Source organism: Ruditapes philippinarum, unplaced genomic scaffold (assembly GCF_026571515.1).
Source record: "Ruditapes philippinarum isolate M1 unplaced genomic scaffold, ASM2657151v2 ctg1205_1_1_1_1, whole genome shotgun sequence".
NCBI lineage: Eukaryota > Metazoa > Mollusca > Bivalvia > Venerida > Veneridae > Ruditapes > Ruditapes philippinarum.
The window spans coordinates 237,029-261,278 of record NW_026855062.1 but is presented as its reverse complement, the minus strand read 5'-3'; the positions used below and the strand labels follow the sequence as shown (position 1 = coordinate 261,278).

The window sequence follows — 24,250 nt, the reverse complement described above, 5'->3', positions numbered from 1 at the left end:
CACATATTAGGTCATATTCTGGCAGTCGGTCCGCCTAACTAGGTTAACTCGAAGGCTTGTTTTGTTTCATGTGAGGAAGCTATGCAGCTAGCTTATAGAACATCGGTGGTTCTACTCAGGTGCCCGTTTGTGCTTGAAATAATGCACAGAAGGGTAACTGAGATCTTCCTCCCCCAGTAAAGCAGGAATGTCGCCATATGACCTATATTGTGTCCGTGCGACGTAAAATCCAATCAAACAAATAAACAATCAAGCAAATCTGATGCTGTCCCTAATGAGATAAGTCAGCCGTCTGGTCCAATAAAATGTCTGTAAATGTTACATACCCGGATGTCTTAGATCCTTCTTTATTACTGTAACACATTGTGATATTCACACTAGTACTGTTTCCACTGGCACCATTTGGCAGAATTAACCCGGAACATCCAGGTTGTTTACACATCTCTTTGCTGCTATAAATGGAGCAAAGGTCTGGCGGGAGAGTGATGCGGTAAAGGGCATTGTGATCCATACCACTGAATCCACCATGTAGGTACATGCTGTCTTGATAACGTATGGACCGTGCAGCAATTAATGACGCCACAGCATCCCCACCTTCGTGATCTGGTGTAACAAAAACAGACAATAAAATAGTGATTCTACAAATGTACAGTATCCACATAATACTCTTCTTATATTATTGTAAACATTTAAAATCATATAAAAAGTACATTTAGACTTTATTATTGATATTCAAACATTATATTTGTATAAGTTGACTTGTCCCTATGTTGAAGGCATGTCCCTAAAATCACTACACTTGTAAACAATTGACAAGTATATCAAGAAAAGATATAAATTAAGCATAGGCTTCGATTAATAACGGAACAGCTTATATACCAATGTAAAATACCAAACAAAAAAATTAATTGTGTAACTTAGATATCTTATAAAATTGGTCTGTGCTCACTTTCCAAATCTACTATCTTTCCATTACAAACCAGTAAAAAGATGAAGATTTCTGATTTCTCCATGTCACTGCAATGCTTACTTTGTCTGATCCCTGTCATTGCAATGCTTACTTTGTCTGATCCCTGTCACTGCAATGCTTACTTTGTCTGATCCCTGTCACTGCAATGCTTACTTTGTCTGATCCCTGTCATTGCAATGCTTACTTTGTCTGATCCCTGTCATTGCAATGCTTACTTTGTCTGATCCCTGTCATTGCAATGCTTACTTTGTCTGATCCCTGTCACTGCAATGCTTACTTTGTCTGATCCCTGTCACTGCAATGCTTACTTTATCTGATCCCTGTCATTGCAATGCTTACTTTGTCTGATCCCTGTCACTGCAATGCTTACTTTGTCTGATCCCTGTCATTGCAATGCTTACTTTGTCTGATCTGCTTACTTTGTCTGATCCATGCAGTGATTTTCCTACTTATATAACAGACTCCGAAAAAAGGCCTCTTCCCAATTGAAATTTTCTTTAAAATCATGCAGTTTTCCCAAAAATCTGAATTTAAACCAGCTTTTTTACTTCCCAAATCAGCAATTTTAGCGATAATTTTTCCCAAAATCAAGAGGCTAAGGCCTCTTCCCAATACACCCATAAACACTTTTCATATGAACTACGTAAATAACCGAGCTATATCGAGTGAAAAAAGTAGGAGTTGTTTCCTTTATCTTCGAGTAAGATTGGTATCTCTTGCGCTAAAACAATACAAATTAAGCCATTTTTAAACGCTAGTTTGTTGTGATTAAATGTCCGATTTTAAAAATTATTACATCATTGGAAAGCTTGGGATCTAAGCTTTGTCAAAGTATATAATTTTATATATCTTTTGACATCAAATTATTTAAATTAACTGTTAAACCTACCATATGTCAGACCATGTTACATACGATTTATACAGTGAGATACGCAACCCGTTATCTTTACTCGAAAACCTACTGATAAGAATAGCCTGTCGTCTGCTAGTTGGGGAAAGTGTTTATCGGTGTATTAAGTGAGAAAAATCACTGCCATGTCATTGCAATGCTTACTTTGTCTGATCCCTGTCATTGCAATGCTTACTTGTCTCATTCATGTCATCAAAATGCTTGCCAGATCCATGTCAGGGTAACGCTTGACTGTCTGATCCAAATCAATAAATGCTTGTTAGTCTACAGGAAGAGGTGAATTATACCAAAGTTATAAAATCATATGATATATAAACAATGATATTATATTTACCTGACAAATCTAGCCTAGTCCAGAAGTTACATGTATACTTGTATATTAGAACATTAGAGCTGATGTTTCTGCCATGAGTGAGACCTCCTATTACTAGCATATAATCATCAAAACCTACAGCTGTATGAAAATATCGTCCCTCAACCTGTGTAATATTTAGGTTCATATTTATATCATATTTTCTATACGTAAGACACAATTCATTACAAGGGTTAAAAATCTTGATAATTTTTTGACAAGAATCATGTTACAGTATTGTCAAAGTGTTACAAACATTTCATACTAGAATAATAGCTACAACTTTTAGAAGATACACAATTGAAAATGAGAAAAAACTTGTTTATTTACACATTATTGAACCTACTCAACTTGTAAATATTGATTTACTTGAGTAATTAAACAGTAACCCTGAAGTCACTCTCACTTTCTTTAGACAGATTTTGTATACCTACTTTAAGTATATTTTTTATCATATAAAAGGGTATTCTTCACCGTGACATTATGTGGAAAAGTTGACACTACTCATTTATAGCTTATTTGAGTCTGCATCCTTAATGTTACTGACCCATACAATTGCAACAGTTTCAAATTTAACCAGAAATGTAAATATGTAAAACTGTGGCATATTTTTATCTTTTGCTATTGTATAATTTTCAAAATTGCTAAAAAAAATCCCATGAACTGGGAGAGAAGCTTCCAATAAGTTTTTATTTTATTACACAGCTTCAAATATCAGACATCTTCTATATTTATTATGTTCTAACTGTGCTTCTCTCATTCACATGCTATACTTTTTTGTTGTAAACAATTGAAATATAAACCTGATTACTGAACCAGAACTTATATCTAATCATTCATTATGGCTTGTGTCAACCCTAACCCTACTATAAATATAAAAGCTTCTGATTGGCCACAGAAAACCCTACTATAAATATTAAAGATTATGATTGGCCATAGAAAACACTACTATAAATATTAAAGCTTCTGATTGGCCACAGAAAACACTACTATAAATATTAAAGCTTCTGATTGGCCATAAAAAACCGTACTATAAATATTAAAGCTTCTGATTGGCCACAGAAAACACTACTATAAATATTAAAGCTTCTGATTGGCCATAAAAACCCTACTATAAATATTAAAGCTTCTGATTGGCCATAAAAACATACTATAAATATTAAAGCTTCTGATTGGCCATAAAAACATACTATAAATATTAAAGTTTCTGATTGGCCATAGAAAACACTACTATAAATATTAAAGCTTCTGATTGGCCATAAAAACATACTATAAATATTAAAGTTTCTGATTGGCCATAGAAAACACTACTATAAATATTAAAGCTTCTGATTGGCCATAAAAAAAACCTACTACAGGTATAAAAATATTAAGGCTTCTGATTGGCCATAAAAAATAGCAACACTTGCTCATTAACAAAAATTGTTAGAACATATAAGCAGTGTTATGGATCCAACCATACAAATTTTAGGTCAATATATTTCACATAAATCTAGACAAATAAAATTACAAATCTAAATTAGAACATACCATATGATTTGAACTTGAGGTTCTGGGTTGTAACAGATTCCAAGATGTGTTAGTTACATCAAATGTGAACAGATAGTGAGATAGCTCGATCCTCTCATCCTTGAAAACATGGCCTCCAAATAAATATATCGTCTTATATTCTGTGTTGTACACTGCACTGTGTCCGTATATACCTATTTGTTATAGAGGATATTATTCAATGAGTGAAGGTTTAATACTAAATTTATTAAACAAGTTGAAGTAAAATCATATTATGGGAGCTTCTGGCGAGCATTATATTGTTTTATTCAACGAGTTCAATGAATTTGTTATGGAATCTACAAGAATATAATATTCTATTTATCACATACATTGTATATAAAATAAGAGTAAACTGTCAAAAAGAGTCATTTTTCATTGACACGCCAAAAGTGTAACGCTTATATAAGAGCGCTTTAACAATATGCTTATAAATAAATTATTACACAAATATCACATCAAAGTGTTATTACACTGGTGTAATATCATTTTTATTAAATGGCATTATTACATTCCTGCTTCGTGGTTTATGTGATAAATAAAATACAGTCTGAACCACAGAAACATTGTCAAACATCTGATGTACATGACTAACTATACAGAATGGTATCAAAGATTAAAGTGACATTATGTCCATCCAAGAGTAATGTACACGTCAAAGTCAAAACAACTTCAGATTTTGCCACTGTTATGTCAAGTTAATATGTATGATCAATTATCCTCGTGACTCACGGAAAATTCTATACATATTCATTGGAATGTATCCTTAACGTTCAAATGATAAACAGAGTGGGGCAGTCTTTATATATTTTAAGTGTTTGTTATGTTTAATCCTAACAATTTTCATTATCAATTATTGGTCAAAACCCATTCTAATAGTGAATCTTTTGAAATATATAGCCAACTCAGCTCACCTTAACAACGAAAAAATAAGCATAATGTCACTTAAAATGTACATTTTGAACTATAAAATGGTGACATTCATAACATGTTCTTATTGATCTACAAAGAACATTGTCAAACAACGAACATTAAATCATAATTAAAAACATCAAAATAAGGCAAAAATACTTGAAACATTAGTTACTGTTGCAAATGTGATACATTTTACAATACCTGCAGGTTTAGCCCCAGCCCAGTTTCCTTTATCTTTAACACTCCAAGCTGTGATGTAAATTTTAGCATCATAAACATAAACTATGTCATTGAAATAGTTTAACGTCGAGAATCCACCAATGATGTAAAGTTTGGTATCCTCGCCTCGTGTCATTGTGTGCCCGGCTAAAGGTCGTACCCAATCTGGCTCCTGAAAAAATATATTTATATCATTACTTTATCAGTGTTTTAATCTTCATCACAAATATAGCTGAAACATGGTTTTAAAATTTAACGCTGATCTTTGGATATATTCAAATTCACAACTAGTAACATTTAAGCAAGTTCTGGTAACAACCCTTTTTTCTAAGGTTAATTGTTTGATACTAATTTAATGTCTTTCCTTGAAATAGGAAAGATTTCTCTTAAAAACTGTAAGTAGACAGTTTTGAAAATTATTTCATGAAATATCTAAAAGTGTTAAAATTACAAAACTATTACACAAAACTCACAATGAAGTTTGAATTTATTGAAATACAAGTGTATAAAATCTTCATGGAAATACTGATTCATCACCATGCACTATAATATAAACAAAACTTAAACTCACCCTCGGGCCAGACCAATTCTCCGGACCAATATTAAATCTCCACATTTCTTTACTAGCAGTATATTCCCTCTCTTGATAAGGATTTTTTACTAGTCCACCAAATATAAACAGTACCTGCATTATAGGTACACATTCTCCTGCGTGGAAATATCTGTAAATATAAGATTTAAAATGTACCATTATTAACACCTTATGATGTGTTTGGTTGTAGTTTTGTATACAGTCTAATTAGACCATGCAACCACGTTCATTAAGCGACTTTTGTCTTATGCGCTCACTATTATATCCCCCCGATCATTTTCTCTCTATATCTTTAATGTATTAAGCCACTTTTGATCAACGCGACCCACGACCACTAATTAGTCAGCTAATTAAGATCAATCTTTTCATCAATCGACGGCTTTTATCTGTCAAGTGTTTGTGTTTTTTCCAGAACGCTGCCTTGTGACGTTGTGAAATGTTACCCTCCCTTGATTTGGGAAATAATCAACAACTTAACGTTTAACCTTTGACTAGATTTACCTCCCTTGATTTGGGAAATCATCAACAACTTAACATTTAACCTTTGACTAGATTTACCACCCTTGATTTGGGAAATAATCAACAACTTAACATTTAACCTTTGACTAGATTTACCTCCCTTGATTTGGGAAATAATCAACAACTTAACATTTAACCTTTGACTAGATTTACCTCCCTTGATTTGGGAAATAATCAACAACTTAACGTTTAACCTTTGACTAGATTTACCTCCCTTGATTTGGGAAATAATCAACAACTTAACAACTAACCTTGGACTTGATAAACCTCCCTTGATTTGGGAAATAATCAACAACTTAACATTTAACCTTTGACTAGATTTACCTCCCTTGATTTGGGAAATAATCAACAACTTAACATTTAACCTTTGACTAGATTTACCTCCCTTGATTTGGGAAATAATCAACAACTTAACAACTAACCTTTGACTTGATAAACCTCCCTTGATTTGGGAAATAATCAACAACTTAAACTTTAACCTTTGACTAGATTTACCTCCCTTGATTTGGGAAATAATCAACAACTTAAGAACTAACCTTTGACTTGATAAACCTCCCTTGATTTGGGAAATAATCAACAACTTAACATTTAACCTTTAACTTGATTTACCTCCCTTGATTTGGGAAATAATCAACAACTTAACAACTAACCTTTGACTTGATAAACCTCCCTTGATTTGGGAAATAATCAAGAACTAATCAACTAACCTTGGAATTGATTTACCTCCCTTGATTTGAGAAATAATCAAGAACTAATCTACTAACCTTGGACTTGGTTTATCTCCCCTGTCCGGTTTGATCTCCTTCCATACATTGTTCGTCAAGTTATACACCCAGATATCATTAAGGAGACCGTGCTCTAGCGAACGTCCTCCAAACAAGTACATAACATCATCACCACAATGAATCAGGGCGTGTCCATAGCGACTGCTTGGTCCGTTACCACGGAAATCTGTTGTTATAGCATTAGCGTCCCAGGGATATATTGTGATATTGTACGGAGCTGCTCCAAAATCATACTGGCATTGACAAGACTGCGTAGTCTACAAAATAAGTTAAAATTATGTTAGACATACTGTATGAAATATCCACAAATCTATAAAACAATAAACGAGTCTGTACACACTCATATTTTATCTATCTTCCAATAATGTCAAACCCCTCGCCGGGACGTACATATGTCAGGGACATATTTTAGTTTTACCATTCTAAATATGTAAAATGGTCCTGATTTGAATAAAGAACTTTCCTTAATCAATGTGTAGGATTTAAAATATCAAAATACTGATATTTACAGGCAGATCTAACTTTGCCATAGTTTATTATTACTGGCAGCATTGTACTGTTCCCATCTTATCTAAATGTAGTTGCGCTTTTAAACAAAAACAAAGAATGAAATGAACATACAAGTATAATAGTTTGTTTGTTTGATTGGATTTTACATGGCACCAACAAAGTATAAGTCATATGGTGACTTTCCAGCTTTACAAGTGAAGGAAGACCTCAAGTGCCCTTCCGTACATTATTTCAGGCACGAACGGGCACCTGAGTAGAACCACCGCAATGCGTAAGCTAGCTGGATAGCATCCTCACATGAAAGAATCCAAGAAGTCCAAAATAGCCATAGGTTTAATTTTATTTTCTGCCACATTGTGACATTGTAAAAGGAAAAATTTAATACACAGGACTTTGCCAGATATTACCAATTATTGCCAGACAAAACTGGATATTACTGGACATTGCTACTTTTGCATACCTTAATCTACACTCAAGTTAATCTTTTTTATCTGTATTTTGAGCAGCAATAAGGGTAATTTTCATTTATGTATAAAAATACATGTATAATAATGGTGTTTAGTGGCAAGTTTCACATACATAGTTACATTAGAAAATACCTGGTGGTGGACTTTCACGCAGATGTGACTGTAAATGATTGGTTTCAAAAAATCTAATACTGATAAATCTTAAGTTCATGAAATATTCAGAATAAAGATGTATACCTGTTGATAAGTACATCCATGTAGACATCTATGTTTGGAGCAGTTAGGAAAATCTGTGTATCCTTCTTTACACACACATCTTGAGTGGTTACAATATTGGTTGTGTGTCTCGTCACACGTTTCTGGGCATCGGTTGACATAGTAACTACCATTAAAACCTTTTGTTGGTGAATCTGTTAATATATATATAGATGAATAAGTTTATCTAATCATTGTATCACAGTTTCTACTGAAAATGTGTCAAAAGTTCAACAGTACACCCATATATGCACAGTGCGTTAACTGGAGTGTTGGTATTAGTTACTTGCACTTCAGTTACTGCACTTTCTGTTTGGGATAGAACTAGAGCACAGACATTACAAATTAGTCCTAACATATGTTATAATTTCCCATAACGGACATTACAAATTAGTCTCAATTCATGTGAGTATAGAAAAACCATACTGAAGTTTGCTAGTAAACAATGCAAAACCTGGAAATTACTACAAAATCATTTCTTCACTACCATACTTACATTCACCACTAATATCAGCATCAAAGTATACTGTAACTATCCCAGACTTGGCTATCACTTTATTAAACTCTCCCGAATAGAAACCACAAAAAGCTCCCAGTAAAACACCACTTCCTGTACTGTCTATGAAGTCTGGTATGCCGTCATATATATATACATGGTCCTGAAAAACAATAGAATATTAACTTCTTAACAACTTCTTACTAAAATCATATGGTAGTCTCTATTTTGAAAAACTTTCCAATTTTGTAATTTTTGTTTGTTTCTGGTTGGGTTTAAATTTGGACATTCCAGTTCTCTTGATGAAGACCTTAGAGTTTCTCTGTTTGTGTTTTCCAGCACAAGAGAGCATCAATTCAACCTACAGTAAGCCTGACTATGAGAATTGAACTTCCTTACTGACATTCACACCTAATCAAGCTAGAATAACAAAATTTATCACATAAACCACGGCGCAGGAGTGTAATAAAGTGTAATAATTTTATGCTCGCCAGAGGTTCGCATGATATGATTTTATTCAACTTGTTCAATAAATTTAGTATTAAACCTACACTCATTCAATATCCTCTATAAATGTCATGAGAAGAGTTTAAATTAAAAAGTAAAGTAATAATTTGAGGAAAAAGCCGTATACCCGTTCACACTGCACTGCCATATCTTCTACTCCGAAGGTAATAGTTGGGAGAACGGACCATGGGTCGTTGATGTTTGACGATACAGTGAAGATCCACAGACAATATGCTCTCCATGTAGATACACCTGGGCCACTGTATGATCCCATAGATCCCTCGGTGATGTTCTCTATGATAAGTCCGTGATCACAGCTTAGATAACATTTCCCACCATCCCTGTTTATAATAAATATTTCCTTAAAAGCAATTATTAACTCTACTCCTTACTCATTTAAAGTGTGACTAGTTAAATGTTAATTAAATTCTGGTTCGTAAATGTAAACACTTCAATCCAACAAGCCATCAAGGTGAAATGATTAAAGGGGACATATAGCACACCTTGCCAGATAATAGCTGGACATTTTCTTCTTCCTTCAATTTTCTTCTTTCTTCAAAACAGACAAGCTAATAAAAGAATCATTTAGCACACTTCAGTATAAGACTAGATAAAAAATGTTTGTTTGTTTGATTGACTGATTGGGTTTTACGTCACACCAACTCATTACAGGTCATATGGCGACGTTCCAGCTTTTACTTGTGGAGGAAGGCTTCAGATGCCCTTTCATGCATTATTTCAGGCACCAACAGGCACCTGAGTAGAACCACCGATATTCCGTAAGCTAGCTGGATAGCTTCCTCACATCAAGAATACAAAGTCCATGTCGGAATTCGAACCCACAGCAGTGAGAGGCAAGTAGTTTGTAGTCAATGACCTTAACCACTCAGCCCCTTAACCATGTTTATTTAGTAATGGGTTAAAGGAATCTTAAGTTATTTGGCGGACAAGAAAAAACTGACAGAAGCCTGACAGTCGGACGGACAATCTGATTCCAGTAAACAACTTTGTTGTGTGGGGGTATAAAAATGTTTATTTAGTAACTAGGACATACGTTGGATCACCATAGTAACCAGGTTGACACATTTGACACTTGTAACCTTCAGTGTTGTCTACACAGAAACATTCCCCAGTCATGTTGTGACACAGTCCTTTACTCTTATTACCATGTTTATTGCACATACATTCAGCACAACCTAAAGGAAAAATAAAATTTAAATTAATAAAAACATTAGAAATTTTAAATCTTTAATTTTCAAAAATTTAATTAACACACTTTTTAATATCATTATTTAAAATTGTTTTATGGCCGTATACCTTTACAATAGCTAATATGTATAATAGTTCAAGGTTATAAACATTTTGTCTAGTTTTTGCACATAATTACCATGAATATCCTTATAAAATAATAAAACACAAATGACAAAGTAAAACATCATTGTCATCATCGTTATCATCATCATCACTATCACCATCACCTAGAGCTTCAGTCACCGGCATATCGCCGACATATTGATATGAATACAAACATTGACGATACACCAATATATCAATATATCATTTATCTGTATTTCACTTTCATACCGGTATGAATTATTTCAGTAAAAAATACTTTCTGTACATGAACTTATAATGTCTTTTGTTTATAAATATCTTTTGAATGTTTTTTAGGATATATCATGTAAAATTATATTTGATTAAGATATCTTGAATTTTTATTTTTACAAAATAATTTTCAAATTTGGATTGTTCTGTTTATATAATGATTTCATTTTAAACACAAAAGAAATTGGCTGTTTTTATCTGTTTTTATAGTGCGAATACAGCCCCCATACAGTCGTTGTCCATTAAGTAGTGACGGCATAGTTTTAGACATTTCCTTTTGACAGGGCACCTGTTTCCCTTCATGTTTCCAGTTAATTTTCGTCATTTCTAGACTTTTTAATAATAACTGAAAGTATTGATTTTTTAAAATGTGTATCGATAATCAATTGACAAAAGAATATCAATGATACATCGATATTGCTTCTATCGATGACAGCTCTACCACTACCATCATCATCAATGTGAAGTTATTATCTTAGGAAAGTTGGCAGTTCAAATACCTTCAGGTTTTGTTGGGTCACCAAAGCGGCCGTCCAAACATTGATGGCAGAATTTACCAGTTGTACCATTTATACAGTAGTCACATTTACCAGGACCGTTACTACACTCACTGTGTCCGTTACACCTACAGTCAGTGCCGCAATCTTTACCAGTCCAGCCGAGGTGACAGTCACAAAAATAGTCATTCCCCGTGTCGTTCACCATACATACACCGTTCACACATTTATGATAACACCTGTAAATAATTTGGTCACAATATAGAATAATACAGACAAATTTATTATCATAATCAAAACTGATGTCGACTTGCTGAAGAACAGACATATCAAGACATATCTTTTTAACTTCAGGTGCTTTCTTTAAATCAACTCACTACATATATATGGATATAAGTCACTACAGTGTTGGAGCAGTACCTCCAGACGCTTGCAGAAATCATGATCACATAATAGATAAATATCACTCTTTTCGCTGATTTTTACATTTTTCATCCATTAACGTATAAGAATCAGGGTAAATAGACAAATTGGGCATCTTAAAGTGCATATTGGCAGTTGAGAAGGCTAGATTTAAGCATTTAATCATCACGGCGCACACTTTAAACAAAACAATTCTTGTCAAGACTAATAATATATAAAGTCTTATATATCTTACGTTCTAGTACAGGTGTCGCGCCCATTCCCGTTAAAGCCTCTGTTACACTTGCAGTCGTACGATGTGGGCGTGTTTATACAGGTGGCGTTAGGATGACATGTAGCCATGCCAAGTAGACATTCCTCTACATCAGGACACGTGCTGTACGACCAGTCTGATGGTTGTGTGACAGTCATATTCTGGTACATGGAGGAAATCAGTGACGAACAACTTCCATCAGTGTACGGACCTGATAAATATATAACATGGAGGAAATCAGTGACGAACAACTTCCATCAGTGTACGGACCTGATAAATATATAACATGGAGGAAATCAGTGATGAACAACTTCCATCAGTGTACGGACCTGATAAATATATAACATGGAGGAAATCAGTGACAAACAACTTCCATCAGTGTACGGACCTGATAAATATATAACATGGAGGAAATCAGTGATGAACAACTTCCATCAGTGTACGGACCTGATAAATATATAACATGGAGGAAATCAGTGACGAACAACTTCCATCAGTGTACGGACCTGATAAATATATAAACAGTTTATCTCTTCTAAAGGGAAGTAAACAGTCCTTAAAGGGACTCCACTTGAGTTTTTTTGACATGATAGGACTGAAAATATTTTTTCCAGATAAATGTACCATTGAATGTTGGTTTAGACCATTGATCTTTGTGCAAAATTTCAGATCATTAGCGCACTTAATTTTTCCAGAATAATAAATCAAACTGTAAAAAATGACCCAAAATGAAAAGCGTTGGAACACTTTTCACTCAAATCGGCACTTTTCACTCAAATCGGGCTAAGGAAAGGATAAAAATATTATTTTCAATTTATTTCAAAGTATATTTCTTAACTATCTTTGCATATATTGCTGTTTAAAGTGCCCCAGCTCATTAATGTAAGAAATTCAAATGTTACTATTTTAGGCTTTTAAACCTAAGTGGAGTCCCTTTAATTATGGTCAAATTTGATTTCAAATTGAGAATTTGTCACAATCTACAGATTTTATTCGAAATTTCTCACATTAACAAAACCACATTGTTTTTTTTTTCAGTCATACTCATCCCCAGTAAGACTTCCCCATTATTAAAACCCTAATGCCACTATACTCCTATATACAAACAATGTTGTGTTTCTTTTATCTATTTATCATAAATCCAGTTAAATGAAATCAGTTACTGTACATTTATAACTATAACTACAATTTAACCAGAATTAAACTCTACCATCAATTTTCATAGCATATAAAAACTGTCTCTTAAGGCCTCCATTTATAAAGCATGAAGTATCATAATTTAGTAAATTAAATAAATTTAGTTTACCATGAAAATCTCCCTCGTAACAGACACCTATGGTTGGATTTATTCTGTTACCACACCATCCACAGCTAAATGTCTTCAAACACATGGCACATGAATTGATAGACGTACAGTTCCTGCATGTGTACGGATTGTTGCTATTGGTAACCTCACTGTCAATCCATTCTGTACACTGTCCGTGTCGATGACGTGAGACATAGTCGGAGAACGGAAGGCAGGTACGTAAATTCTCGCACCAGGCACACTCGCTGATGTTCAAACATGCACTACAAGATGTCCGTCTGTAAAATATGATTCAGAAACATAAACTCAATGACAGACTCAAAATTTCCACTGTTTCTTCAACACAATAATTAGAAACTGAAGATACATAAGATAATTATCAACAAAATGGGACTTTAACTTATTAATCCATCTATCTTACCATGCTGGACATCACAGGGATTTTTCCATCACACAAAGTTTCTTTGCAGAAAATACTTCTGACATATATAGCTTAAGCTAAGGGGATATTCAGGAAATAACAAGCTTACTGGTGGCAGCTTAGGGGATATTCAGAAAATAACAAACTTACTGGTGGCAGCTTAGGGGACATTCAGGAAATAACAAACTTACTGGTGGCAGCTTAGGGGACATTCAGGAAATAACAAACTTACTGGTGGCAGCTTAGGGGACATTCAGGAAATAACAAACTTACTGGTGGCAGCTTAGGGGACATTCAGGAAATAACAAACTTACTGGTGGCAGCTTAGGGGACATTCAGGAAATAACAAACTTACTGATGGCAGCTTAGGGGACATTCAGGAAATAACAAACTTACTGGTGGCAGCTTAGGGGACATTCAGGAAATAACAAACTTACTGGTGGCAGCTTAGGGGACATTCAGGAAATAACAAACTTACTGGTGGCAGCTTAGGGGACATTCAGGAAATAACAAACTTACTGGTGGCAGCTTAGGGGACATTCAGGAAATAACAAACTTACTGTGGCAGCTTAGGGGACATTCATGAAATTACAAACTTACTGGTGGCAGCTTAGGGGACATTCAGCAAATAACAAACTTACTGATGGCAGCTTAGGGGACATTCAGGAAATAACAAACTTACTGGTGGCAGCTTAGGGGACATTCAGGAAATAACAAACTTACTGATGGCAGCTTAGGGGACATTCTGATACATGTCGTACTACATGATCCTCTTCGGCCCGACCTCGTCTAACACAGTACACAAAATCCTTCACCCATTCACAACGCGGATCCTGTTAAAAATACATTATTTCATTAGCTTTTTACTCTTACATACACTATTTACCTGCTGAACTTACGTAAAAATTGATTGGCCCGACTTTCAATTTGAACACTCCATTCAAAATTTATGAGATTTCAATAACAAAATTATATAAAAAAAGAGATCAACCAGCAGTATAAAGCCTGGTCAGACAACACAGAAACACAGGCTAGCCTGGTTCTATACTTGTGGCAAACTCTTTATCACTTCAGTTACAACTATATTTCTACTGCGTTACTAACGCAGTAAATGCTGTTTATGCATATTTTGACTACTTTTTGGTAATTTACGAGTTTGTAAGTGCCATTGATAATGTGTAAATTGCTTCCTTTTGGTTATTTCACTGTATGACACATTCAAGTACAGTTTCAAAATTTTCATGAAAATTAGCATGAATCTGGAGGCGTGCTGCTTTAATCTTTCCCATATTTCAAGAAATATAGACCAGTCCTAACTTCCTTCAGTAAGCTTAAATAAAAGATTTCAGTCAATATAAGGAGTGACTGATGAAATATTTGAAATAAGCAGTAAGCATAGAGGTACTGCGGAACTCAGAAAATGTGCGTTTGTCCGGATCTAATACCGTGGTACAAACAAACCTTTACAGTATCAACAAGTAGTGAACAGTAATGCACCATGAAGCTATAATGGTAAAAGAATGTTTGTATCCCAGGATAAGATAGGTTTGTTTGTTTGTTTTGTTTCATTTTACGCCTTTTTCAGCAGTATTTCAGTCATATAGGCGGGTAGTTTCCTAACCATCGTTCCTGGAGAGTTACACCAGTACTAGACTACCTTTTTCTGGCTAAACTACCAAAGCATCTGCCGGGGATGGAACCCACACCAGAGAGGTAACTGGATTAGAAGTCATCGACTCTAACCCCTGGACCCCACATAGGCGGTAGGATGAGATAGGAAAAACCAACATTTGCCGAGTTCCAGATAACATCTATTTTAACCACTCTGCCATATTATCATAAACATTAAACCATTACTTACACTAGCACATGATCCACATTCTACAAGGTCAGAACACGTCGGACACATCGATGGCTCTGTTATCATAATCTTGGTCATGTTCTCCCCGACACACGTGTCAACACTCGCATTACGAAGTGTACAAAGATGTGTTGGTTCGCACCAGCCACATAACGTGTCTATCATACACGACATACAGTTAGTATGTTTGCTACAGTTGCCGTTGTTATATGGTTCGAGGAACTCAAAGTGGAACGGGTGGTAGTTCTTGATTAATGGCTTATCTAAAAACACAACCATATAGTAATGTTAAACAAAAACAACCATACAGTGATATTTGGCTATTGAGTAAGGGCCTTACTGGGGCAGTGCCTTGCTATCAACCAAGGTCCTAGATGTCAATGATCAATGGCTTATCTAACAAGAGGGCCATGATGGCCCTGAGGTCGCTCACCTGTATATAGGCCCCCAGAGCGGGCCAGTTTAAACCCCAGGGCTTTTACTTGAACAAACTTGGTAGACAACCATTAGAAGATGTTTAATGCTAAACATCTAAGGTCTAGCTGGTCAAGTTTTTTCTTTACACATATAGATAAAAACAATGACACACCTGGGGCAGGGCCAGTTTTAACCCAAGGGCTTTTATTTTAACAATCTTTGTAGACACTTACTAGAAAATGTTTCATGCTTAATATCTAAACTCTAGCTATTCGGGTTTTTTCAAAGATTTTTAAGTTTTTGCTTTACACATATAAGGAAAATCAATGACCCCTGGGGCAGGGCCAATTTTGACTCTAGGGCTTTTATTTGAACAAACTTGGTAGACACCCATTAGAACATGTTCCATGCTAAATATCTTAGCTCTAGCTCTTTGAGTTCTTTAAAACAAGAATTTTTAAGTTTTTACTATATGCATATAGGGAAAATCAATGACCCCTTGGGGCGGTGCCAATTTTGACCCCAGGGCTTTTATTTGAACAAACTTGGTAGACTGTGACTCACTTGAAGATGTTTCATGCCAAATATCTAAGCTCTAGCTCTTAGGATTTTTCTAAAGAAGATATTTAAAGTTTTTTCTTTCGGTTGCCGTGGCAACCAGAGTTCTACATGGAATTAAATTCTTTGAACAATTTTTAAAGGTGACCACCAAAGGAACATTTCTGTGAAGTTTGGATGAAATTGGCTTAGTGGTTTATGAGGAGATGTCATTTAAGTAAAAGTTTACGGACGGACGGAGGGAAGTCCGGCCGAAATGGAATAAAGGGCCATTTCTTTTGTTATTTTCTATTGTTTGATAGAGGGCCAATGGCCCCTTACTCTATTGTTACGGAATGAACTCTATTGTTCTCCTTTGTTCTGTTTACAGTTAGATGGCCCTCTATCCCTTTTCGGTAGTGCGGAGGGACGGACGGACGGAATGATAAGCCTAAATAAAATATTCAAGTTAAATCATTTAAATATATGTAGTTATTAACCAAAAACTATAATTAGAAATACTGACCTTGCGTTCCATGACCGTTCCACTTCAATTTCAGGTTGTACATTGATTTACCCAACTTCATTTTCTCTGAATACGGGGGATATTTGTATTTGCCAATGATCTCTATATAGTATTTGTTACCACGACTACGGTTTAAGAATAGAAGGGTGCCATCGTCACGGTAATTAAATTCTTTCTCACTTTGCTTCTCCTTAGTTTCCAATTCTGTTAATGTCTGAACTTCCTCCTGTAATTAAATATGAAGTCATTTTTAAAATAGTATCATTAAAACAAGGGTGCCATAGTCACAAAATAAGCCCGTTTACGAAAGCTTTAGATGGAGATGGGGGCATTATTGATAAGTGTTATCTAGCAAGCAAGTTTTTATTCTTGGCACTGTGTTGTTAAATGAACCTTAAAACAAATCAGTAGGGAAGATATGCACAGAATGTGTGACCTTGACCTTGGTCGCAGGGACCTGAATTTTATGCACGGCACTCAGCCTCACAATGATGAACATTTGTGCCAAATTATCTTGAAATCCCTCTATGCATGTAGAAGTTTTGCTCCAGACAAGCGTTTTTCTATGAGCTCTAACTGTGACCTTCACCTTTGACCTAGAGACTCGGTTCATGTGCAGGGCACTACGTCTCATTGTGGTGAACAATTCTATAAAGTAACATTAAAATTCCTCCATGCATGTAGAAAATATGCTCCGGACAACATCTGGATATTTTAATCATCTCCAGTGACCTTGACCTTGCAAATATTAACCTAAATTAAATGTCCTCACACCATTAGTCATGATAGTTACCATTTGTGCTACAATCCATCAATAAATGATGACTAAAATGGTCCTATACACACATCTTTAAATTTTTTATCTGAACTTTGACCTCTATGTGTAACCTTGACTTGGTCGCAGGGATCTGAATTTTGCGTGCGACTCTCAGCCTCACAATGGTGAACATTTGTTCCAAGTTATATTGAAATCCCCCTATGAATGTAGAAGTTTTGCTCCGGACAAGCGTTTTTCAATGAGCTCTAAGTGTGACCGTGACTTTTGACCTGGAGACCTGGATCATGCATGGAGCAATACATATCATGGTGGTGAACATTTCCATAAAGTATTATAAAAATTCTTCCATACATGTAGGAGATATGCTCCAGACAAAATCTGGATATTTCACCATCTTTAGTGACCTTGACCTTGCATATATTGACCTAAAGTACATGTGTCACAGCCGTAGTCAGGATAATGACCATTTGTGTTACAATCCCTCAATAAATGATGATTAAATCGTCCTATACACATCTTCATATTTTTATCTAAACTTTGACCTCTATGTGTGACCTTGACCTTGGCTGCAGGGACCTGAATTTTGTGCGCGACACTCCGCCTCACAATGGTGAACATTTGTGCCAAGTTATATTGAAATCCCTCTATGCATGTGGAAGTTTTGCTCCGGACAAGCGTTTTTCAATGAGCTCTAAGTGTGACCTTTGACCTTTGACCTAGAGACCTAGTTCATGTGCGTGACATGGCTTCTCATAATGGTGAACATTTCTATGAAATTTCATTAAAATCCCTCCATGTGTGTAGGAGATATGCTCCGGACAAAATATGGATATTTCATCATTTTTAGTGACCTTGACCTTATATAAATATTGACCTACATTATATGTATCACAGCCATTGTCTTGATAATGACCATTTGTGTTACAATCCCTCAATAAATGATGACTAAATGGTCCATATACACATCTTCATATTTTTATCTAAACTTTGACCTCTATGTGTGACCTTGACCTTGGCCGCAAGGACCTGAATCTTGCACGCGACACTCCGCCTCACAATGGTGAACATTTGTGCCAAGTAATATTGAAATTCCTCTATACATGTGGAAGTTTTGCTCCGGACAAGCATTTTTCAATGAGCTCTAAGTGTGACCTTGACCTTTGACCTAGAGACCTGGTTCATGTGCGCGACACTGCTCCTCATAGTGGTGAACATTTCTATGAAGTTTCATTAAAATCCCTCCATACATGTAGGAGATATGCTCCGGACAAAATTGGACGCCGCCCGCCCGCCAGGGGCGTTCCCATAATACGTCCCGTTTTTCAAACGGGCGTATAATATGTCACAGTCATCTAAATATAATATCATTAAATATTAAGTCATTTTAATATAATTTCATTAAAAAATAACAACAAACAACTTCCTCAAAATAACAATAAACTTCTTCCATAAAATAATAATAAACTATTTCCTCAAAATATCAACAGACTTCTTCCTCAAAATACAACAAATTCCTCACTAAAAGAAAAAAAAATTCCTGAAAACAATAGCAACAAATTTCTTCATGGAAATAGAAACAAAATTCTCCCCCTAAAAATAACAAGTGACTTATTCTTCAAAATAACTCCAAAACAGCGGCTAACTTCTCCTAAAAAAACTGTCAAATGTAACAAGTGCTGTCAGAAAGATAATGTGTTCGACTTTTCTCTGTGCTAGATAGTAAAATAAGAGCCTAGATAATGCAGAACTTTTCTTATTTAAAAAAGAACCATAATTCTTTCAAAATCAATGTCAGAGTAGTGAACCTTTAACAGTGACCTCCTTTTTATGCTAAACCAAAAAAAGTTGTTGGGAAATTTTTATTCCTTTTAGTAATTTTGGAAATACCACTTTTGGGCCAAAAAAAAAAAAAAAAAAAAAAAAAAAAAAAAAAAAAAAAAAAAAAACAAAAAAATCAAAAAAAAAAAAATTTAAAAAAAAAAAAAAAAAAAAAACAAAAAAAAAAATAAAAAAAAAAAAAAAAAATCAACAGTGCCCACAGTGACATCAACATCTGGATGAGTGCATAAGCTCCGCCTATTCTAAAACATTTTGTATCAACTATGTATACTAAAGGAAAGATATAAGACATTTTGTATCAACTATGTATACTTAAGGAAAGATATAAAACATTTTGTATCAACTATGTATACTTAAGGAAAGATATAAGACATTTCAATGCAAGGTTGACTTTGTCATAAAAATAAGGTAAGCAGAAGTTTAAGGCCACCTTGCTTCCGTACTAATCGTTCAGAACTAAGTAAATATATAGAGGATATTGTTTCACTGAGTGAGCACTAAAAGGTATATTTCACAAGTGGCGCAGCACAAGGTGAAATATACTTCGATCTTACACTAAACTAAACAAATTTTCTTTTTATTATATGCAAAGAAATGTTTTAAAAAGACATTAAACCTAATACTGAATGAAAAGCATGCCAAATAATAATAAAACGTGACGACATTTACGACATCACGTCATTAAGTTAGTACGCATACTGTGCATGCTTGTATTTCACTGAAACAATGTAAGGGGCTTAAATTCAAAGCAGTGAAATTATCAAAGATGTAATTTCACTGTTTCAAACAGTGAAATTACCAGTTTTAAATCACTGATATATTTCTATAAACCACCGAAAAAGCATGTAATAAATAGTACATCATTGTTCGTTGTAAAATATACTTACACAATTTCTCGGATTGTCATCTTTACTAAGCCACATTTGTACGGAGATATCCTCCGCCACAAGTTTTAGACCATACACCACCGAGTCCTGTATTATTTTGATTGTAGCGTTCAAGGGATGTATAAACCCTATCCAACTTATCCTATCTAGATAAATCTTGTTACGATTGACGTAAATATGTCGGAAATCTTCCGTCTCTTCTGTCTCGCGTATAATAGTCACCTGACAGAGAAATATTGATTTCTTTACTAACAATATCAAGTTTTGGTAAAATATCATATCAATTACAACACTTATATAATTGTACTATACGGTTTTTAAGAAATTTTCTGGTTATTTTTTTCAAATTCATTGCAATTTTGGTGGTACGAAAACCATTCATTGTCTAACCTAAAAACTTTGCAAATTGTGTGTTGAATTTAACAGGATTAAATATTGGGGTAACATAAATTTGAACTTTGATGTCCCCTTGACACTTGTTTTTCTTATATAATTTTTTCTGAAAATGTTTATCTTTGTTCAATCATGCTTATATTAGGCTGTCAACTGACTTTTGGGATAAATTTGTGAATTTTTCATGCAAAAAAAACAACAATAATATAGAATTTTCATTTTTCATTTTTTGAAAAGTGTTACTGCAAATACATATCCAATATCTAATATATTAACCTCATCTGGATGCCTTATACCCAATATTGGTCTAATAGCATAGTGTTTTAACCTCTAGTAACATTATATTTTAACCTCATCAGGATATTTTATATCTGATATTGGTCTAGTAACATAATATTTCAACCTCATCAGGATATTTTATATCTAATATTGGTCTAGTAACATAATATTTTAACCTAATCAGGATATTTTAAATCCGCTATTGGTCTAGAAAGATATTAACCTCATCTGGATATTTTATATGTGATATTGGTCTACTAACTTAATATTTAAAACTTCAACTGTAATATTGGTCTAGTAAACTAAACAATATATTACCTCATCTGGATGTTTCATATCTAATATTGGTCTGTATTTCATGGCATGAAGTCCTGCAGGAAAATCTTCTAGACGACACTGATCAATCTGACTCAATGAGGCGCTTGTTCCACCCCACCAACCTACAATACCTGTCACAGTGTTGTGTCTGTCCACACAATTCCCTTCTGGCTCTGAAATAAATGAGAACCATTCCTTCCCTTGTCAATATTTGAGCCGTGTCACGACAAAACCAACATAATGGGTTTGCAACCAGCATGGATCCAGACCAGCCTGCGCATCCACGCAGTCTGATCAGGATCCATACTGTTCGCTTACAAACCCTATTACAAGTAGAGAAACTGATAGCGAACAGCATGGATCCTGATCAGACTGCGCAGATGCTCATTTATACAATACATTCTTACTTTAACCCTTAAACTTCTAAATGTAGGTATGAAATTTGCTCAGCTTAAAAAACTTGGAAGTTGGAACAGGCCTGGATGAGAATTTATCTAAATACATAACTTGAGCTACCAACAGTATAGAGCTAGGCTAGACTATAAGGATGTATTGGCTAATAGGTTTGAGCTTTCAGAAGGCTAGAGGTTAATATTTCAATATTGAAATACTATAATTTACCACTCAACAAAATAGTTTTTTCATTCCATTTTTTATACTGGTGGTCTACTTTTATATTGGTGGCCTACCTTTATAATGGTACCCCGGCTTTATACTGATGGTCTGCTTTATACTCATAGCCTGTCTTTATACTAGTAACCTGGCTTTATATTGGTATCCTTACATTAAAGATTTACAATTTGAAGACACAATGCATTGTTTAAGAATTTAAAACTTTTTGCTCTAACTGGTGAATGAAGGCCCTCTATATTTTTTGTGTTCTTTAAATCAGAAACAGATACAATGATAGTACTGTAAAAATCATCAAAGAAAAAAATGGCAGCGATGTCAAAGTTGTACATAACTGGGTTTAACCAGATCCCTTAATTCTTTCATTAAAACTTTTGTATATATATATATATACTTAGCAATTTTTGGTAAATATATTTCAATATAAAACAGCACTTACTAGATCTTTGCTGACATTTGGCCTCTTTGACACACCAGTTACACGGCTGTATATATGTCCTCTGCTCTAATGATGTGTCTTCCAGGGTCGCCCCTTGACCTTGACTCAGACATTCCAAACATGTAGATAATCTGCCACAGATGCCAGGACAAGCTACCACAGGATGTACTGTATCCATGTTTCTACACATCTATATACACAGATTACATATATTCAGTATGATTAACAATGCAATAATGCTAACAATGCAAACTTAACAAAGCAATAATGTTCACAATGCAAAGTTAACAATGCAATAATGTTCAAAGTTTACAATGCAAAGTTAACAATGCAATAATGCTCACAATGCAAAGTTTACAATGCAAAGTTAACAATGCAATAATGCTCACAATGCAAAGTTTACAATGCAAAGTTAACAATGCAATAATGTTCACAATGCAAAGGTTACAATGCAATAATGTTCACAATGCAATGTTTACAATGCAAAGTTAACAATGCAAAAATGTTCACAAGGCAAAGAAAACAATTCAATAATGTTCACAATGCAAAGTTTATAATTCAATAATGTTCACAATGCAAAGTTTACAATGCAATAATGTTCACAATGTAAAGTTTACAATGCAATTATATTCACAATGCAAAATTTACAATGCAATAATGTTCACAATGCAGTTTACAATGCAATAATGTTCTAAAATTCTTTATCATAGACGTCTTATCAAAATATATAAACAAATATAGCATGAGCTAGACAATAAGAATTTAAGTTTCAAAAATAATTGAGATAAAAACTTGTTTGTTTATATGTACTAACCTGTATATATGCACAAACCTGTCTATATGTACTAATCTGTTTATATGTTATACCAACATGTTTATATGAACTTACCTGTCTACATGTACTAACCTATCTTTATGTACTAACCTGTCTATATGTTCTAACCTATCTTTATGTACTAACCTATTTATATGTACTAACCTATTTATATGTACTAACCTGTCTATATGCACTAACCTATCTATATGCACTAAACTCCTTATATATTAATAACCTGTTTATATGTACTAACATGTTTATATGTACTAACCTGTCTATATGTACTAACCTGTTTATATGTACTAACCTGTTTATATGTACTAACCTATTTATATGTACTAACCTGTTTATATGTACTAACCTGTTTATATGTACTAACCTGTTTATATGTACTAACCTGTTTATATGTACTAACCTGTTTATATGAAATAACCTTTTTATATGTACTTACCTGTTTATATGAACTAACCTGTTTATATGTACTAACCTGTTCATATGTACTAACCTGTTTCTGTGTACGGTGTAAGCAACCTTTAGTATTGGTGGTAGTTACGTTGTTACAATATAAACAATCCGGGTTATACTGACATTTTTCAGGTAGAGTGTAATTACTGCAGTAATCCAAATCTAATGACAAATCAGCCTGTAATACAATGTAAACATTTCAGAGTTTATTTTGTTTGCGTATTTGATAGTAACTGACTCATATCCAAAGAGAACAACTTCAGACCAAACACTGCCCGCTGTGTCAAAAAATCCCAAATTAATCCTCCTAAAATGATATCTTATTTTTCTTGTTTTGTTTGCCTAACTGTTTATGCTGATTTCAACACATTGTTAATATTTCTGTCGTTGGTCGCCAGTTACCCGTTTTCCTAATGGTAAGATATACACAAGATCATTACAGTCAATGTTCGAGGTCTACAGATTGTCCCGCAGATATTCCTAGTAAATGATTGAACCTATCACCCCTGGATAA

At 34.3% G+C, this 24,250-nt stretch overlaps 1 protein-coding gene across 1 annotated transcript in view; it reads right to left on the bottom strand.

Moving 5' to 3' along the window:
* The window catches only part of LOC132741999 (multiple epidermal growth factor-like domains protein 8), a 47,197-nt gene that overhangs the window by 11,953 nt on the left and 10,994 nt on the right, over positions 1-24,250 (bottom strand). Inside the window, exons 5-24 of the mRNA XM_060730275.1 lie at positions 23,777-23,914; positions 22,455-22,644; positions 21,386-21,558; positions 20,396-20,617; positions 16,892-17,117; positions 15,412-15,674; positions 14,274-14,383; positions 13,130-13,407; positions 11,806-12,034; positions 11,151-11,386; positions 10,100-10,241; positions 9,173-9,386; positions 8,539-8,701; positions 8,025-8,197; positions 6,790-7,067; positions 5,486-5,636; positions 4,897-5,086; positions 3,763-3,935; positions 2,215-2,359; positions 327-603 (exon numbers count right to left, since the gene is read on the bottom strand). Coding sequence (XP_060586258.1) covers positions 327-603; positions 2,215-2,359; positions 3,763-3,935; positions 4,897-5,086; positions 5,486-5,636; positions 6,790-7,067; positions 8,025-8,197; positions 8,539-8,701; positions 9,173-9,386; positions 10,100-10,241; positions 11,151-11,386; positions 11,806-12,034; positions 13,130-13,407; positions 14,274-14,383; positions 15,412-15,674; positions 16,892-17,117; positions 20,396-20,617; positions 21,386-21,558; positions 22,455-22,644; positions 23,777-23,914 — 3,971 coding nt within the window. The remainder of the gene's footprint in view (positions 1-326; positions 604-2,214; positions 2,360-3,762; positions 3,936-4,896; positions 5,087-5,485; positions 5,637-6,789; positions 7,068-8,024; positions 8,198-8,538; positions 8,702-9,172; positions 9,387-10,099; positions 10,242-11,150; positions 11,387-11,805; positions 12,035-13,129; positions 13,408-14,273; positions 14,384-15,411; positions 15,675-16,891; positions 17,118-20,395; positions 20,618-21,385; positions 21,559-22,454; positions 22,645-23,776; positions 23,915-24,250) is intronic.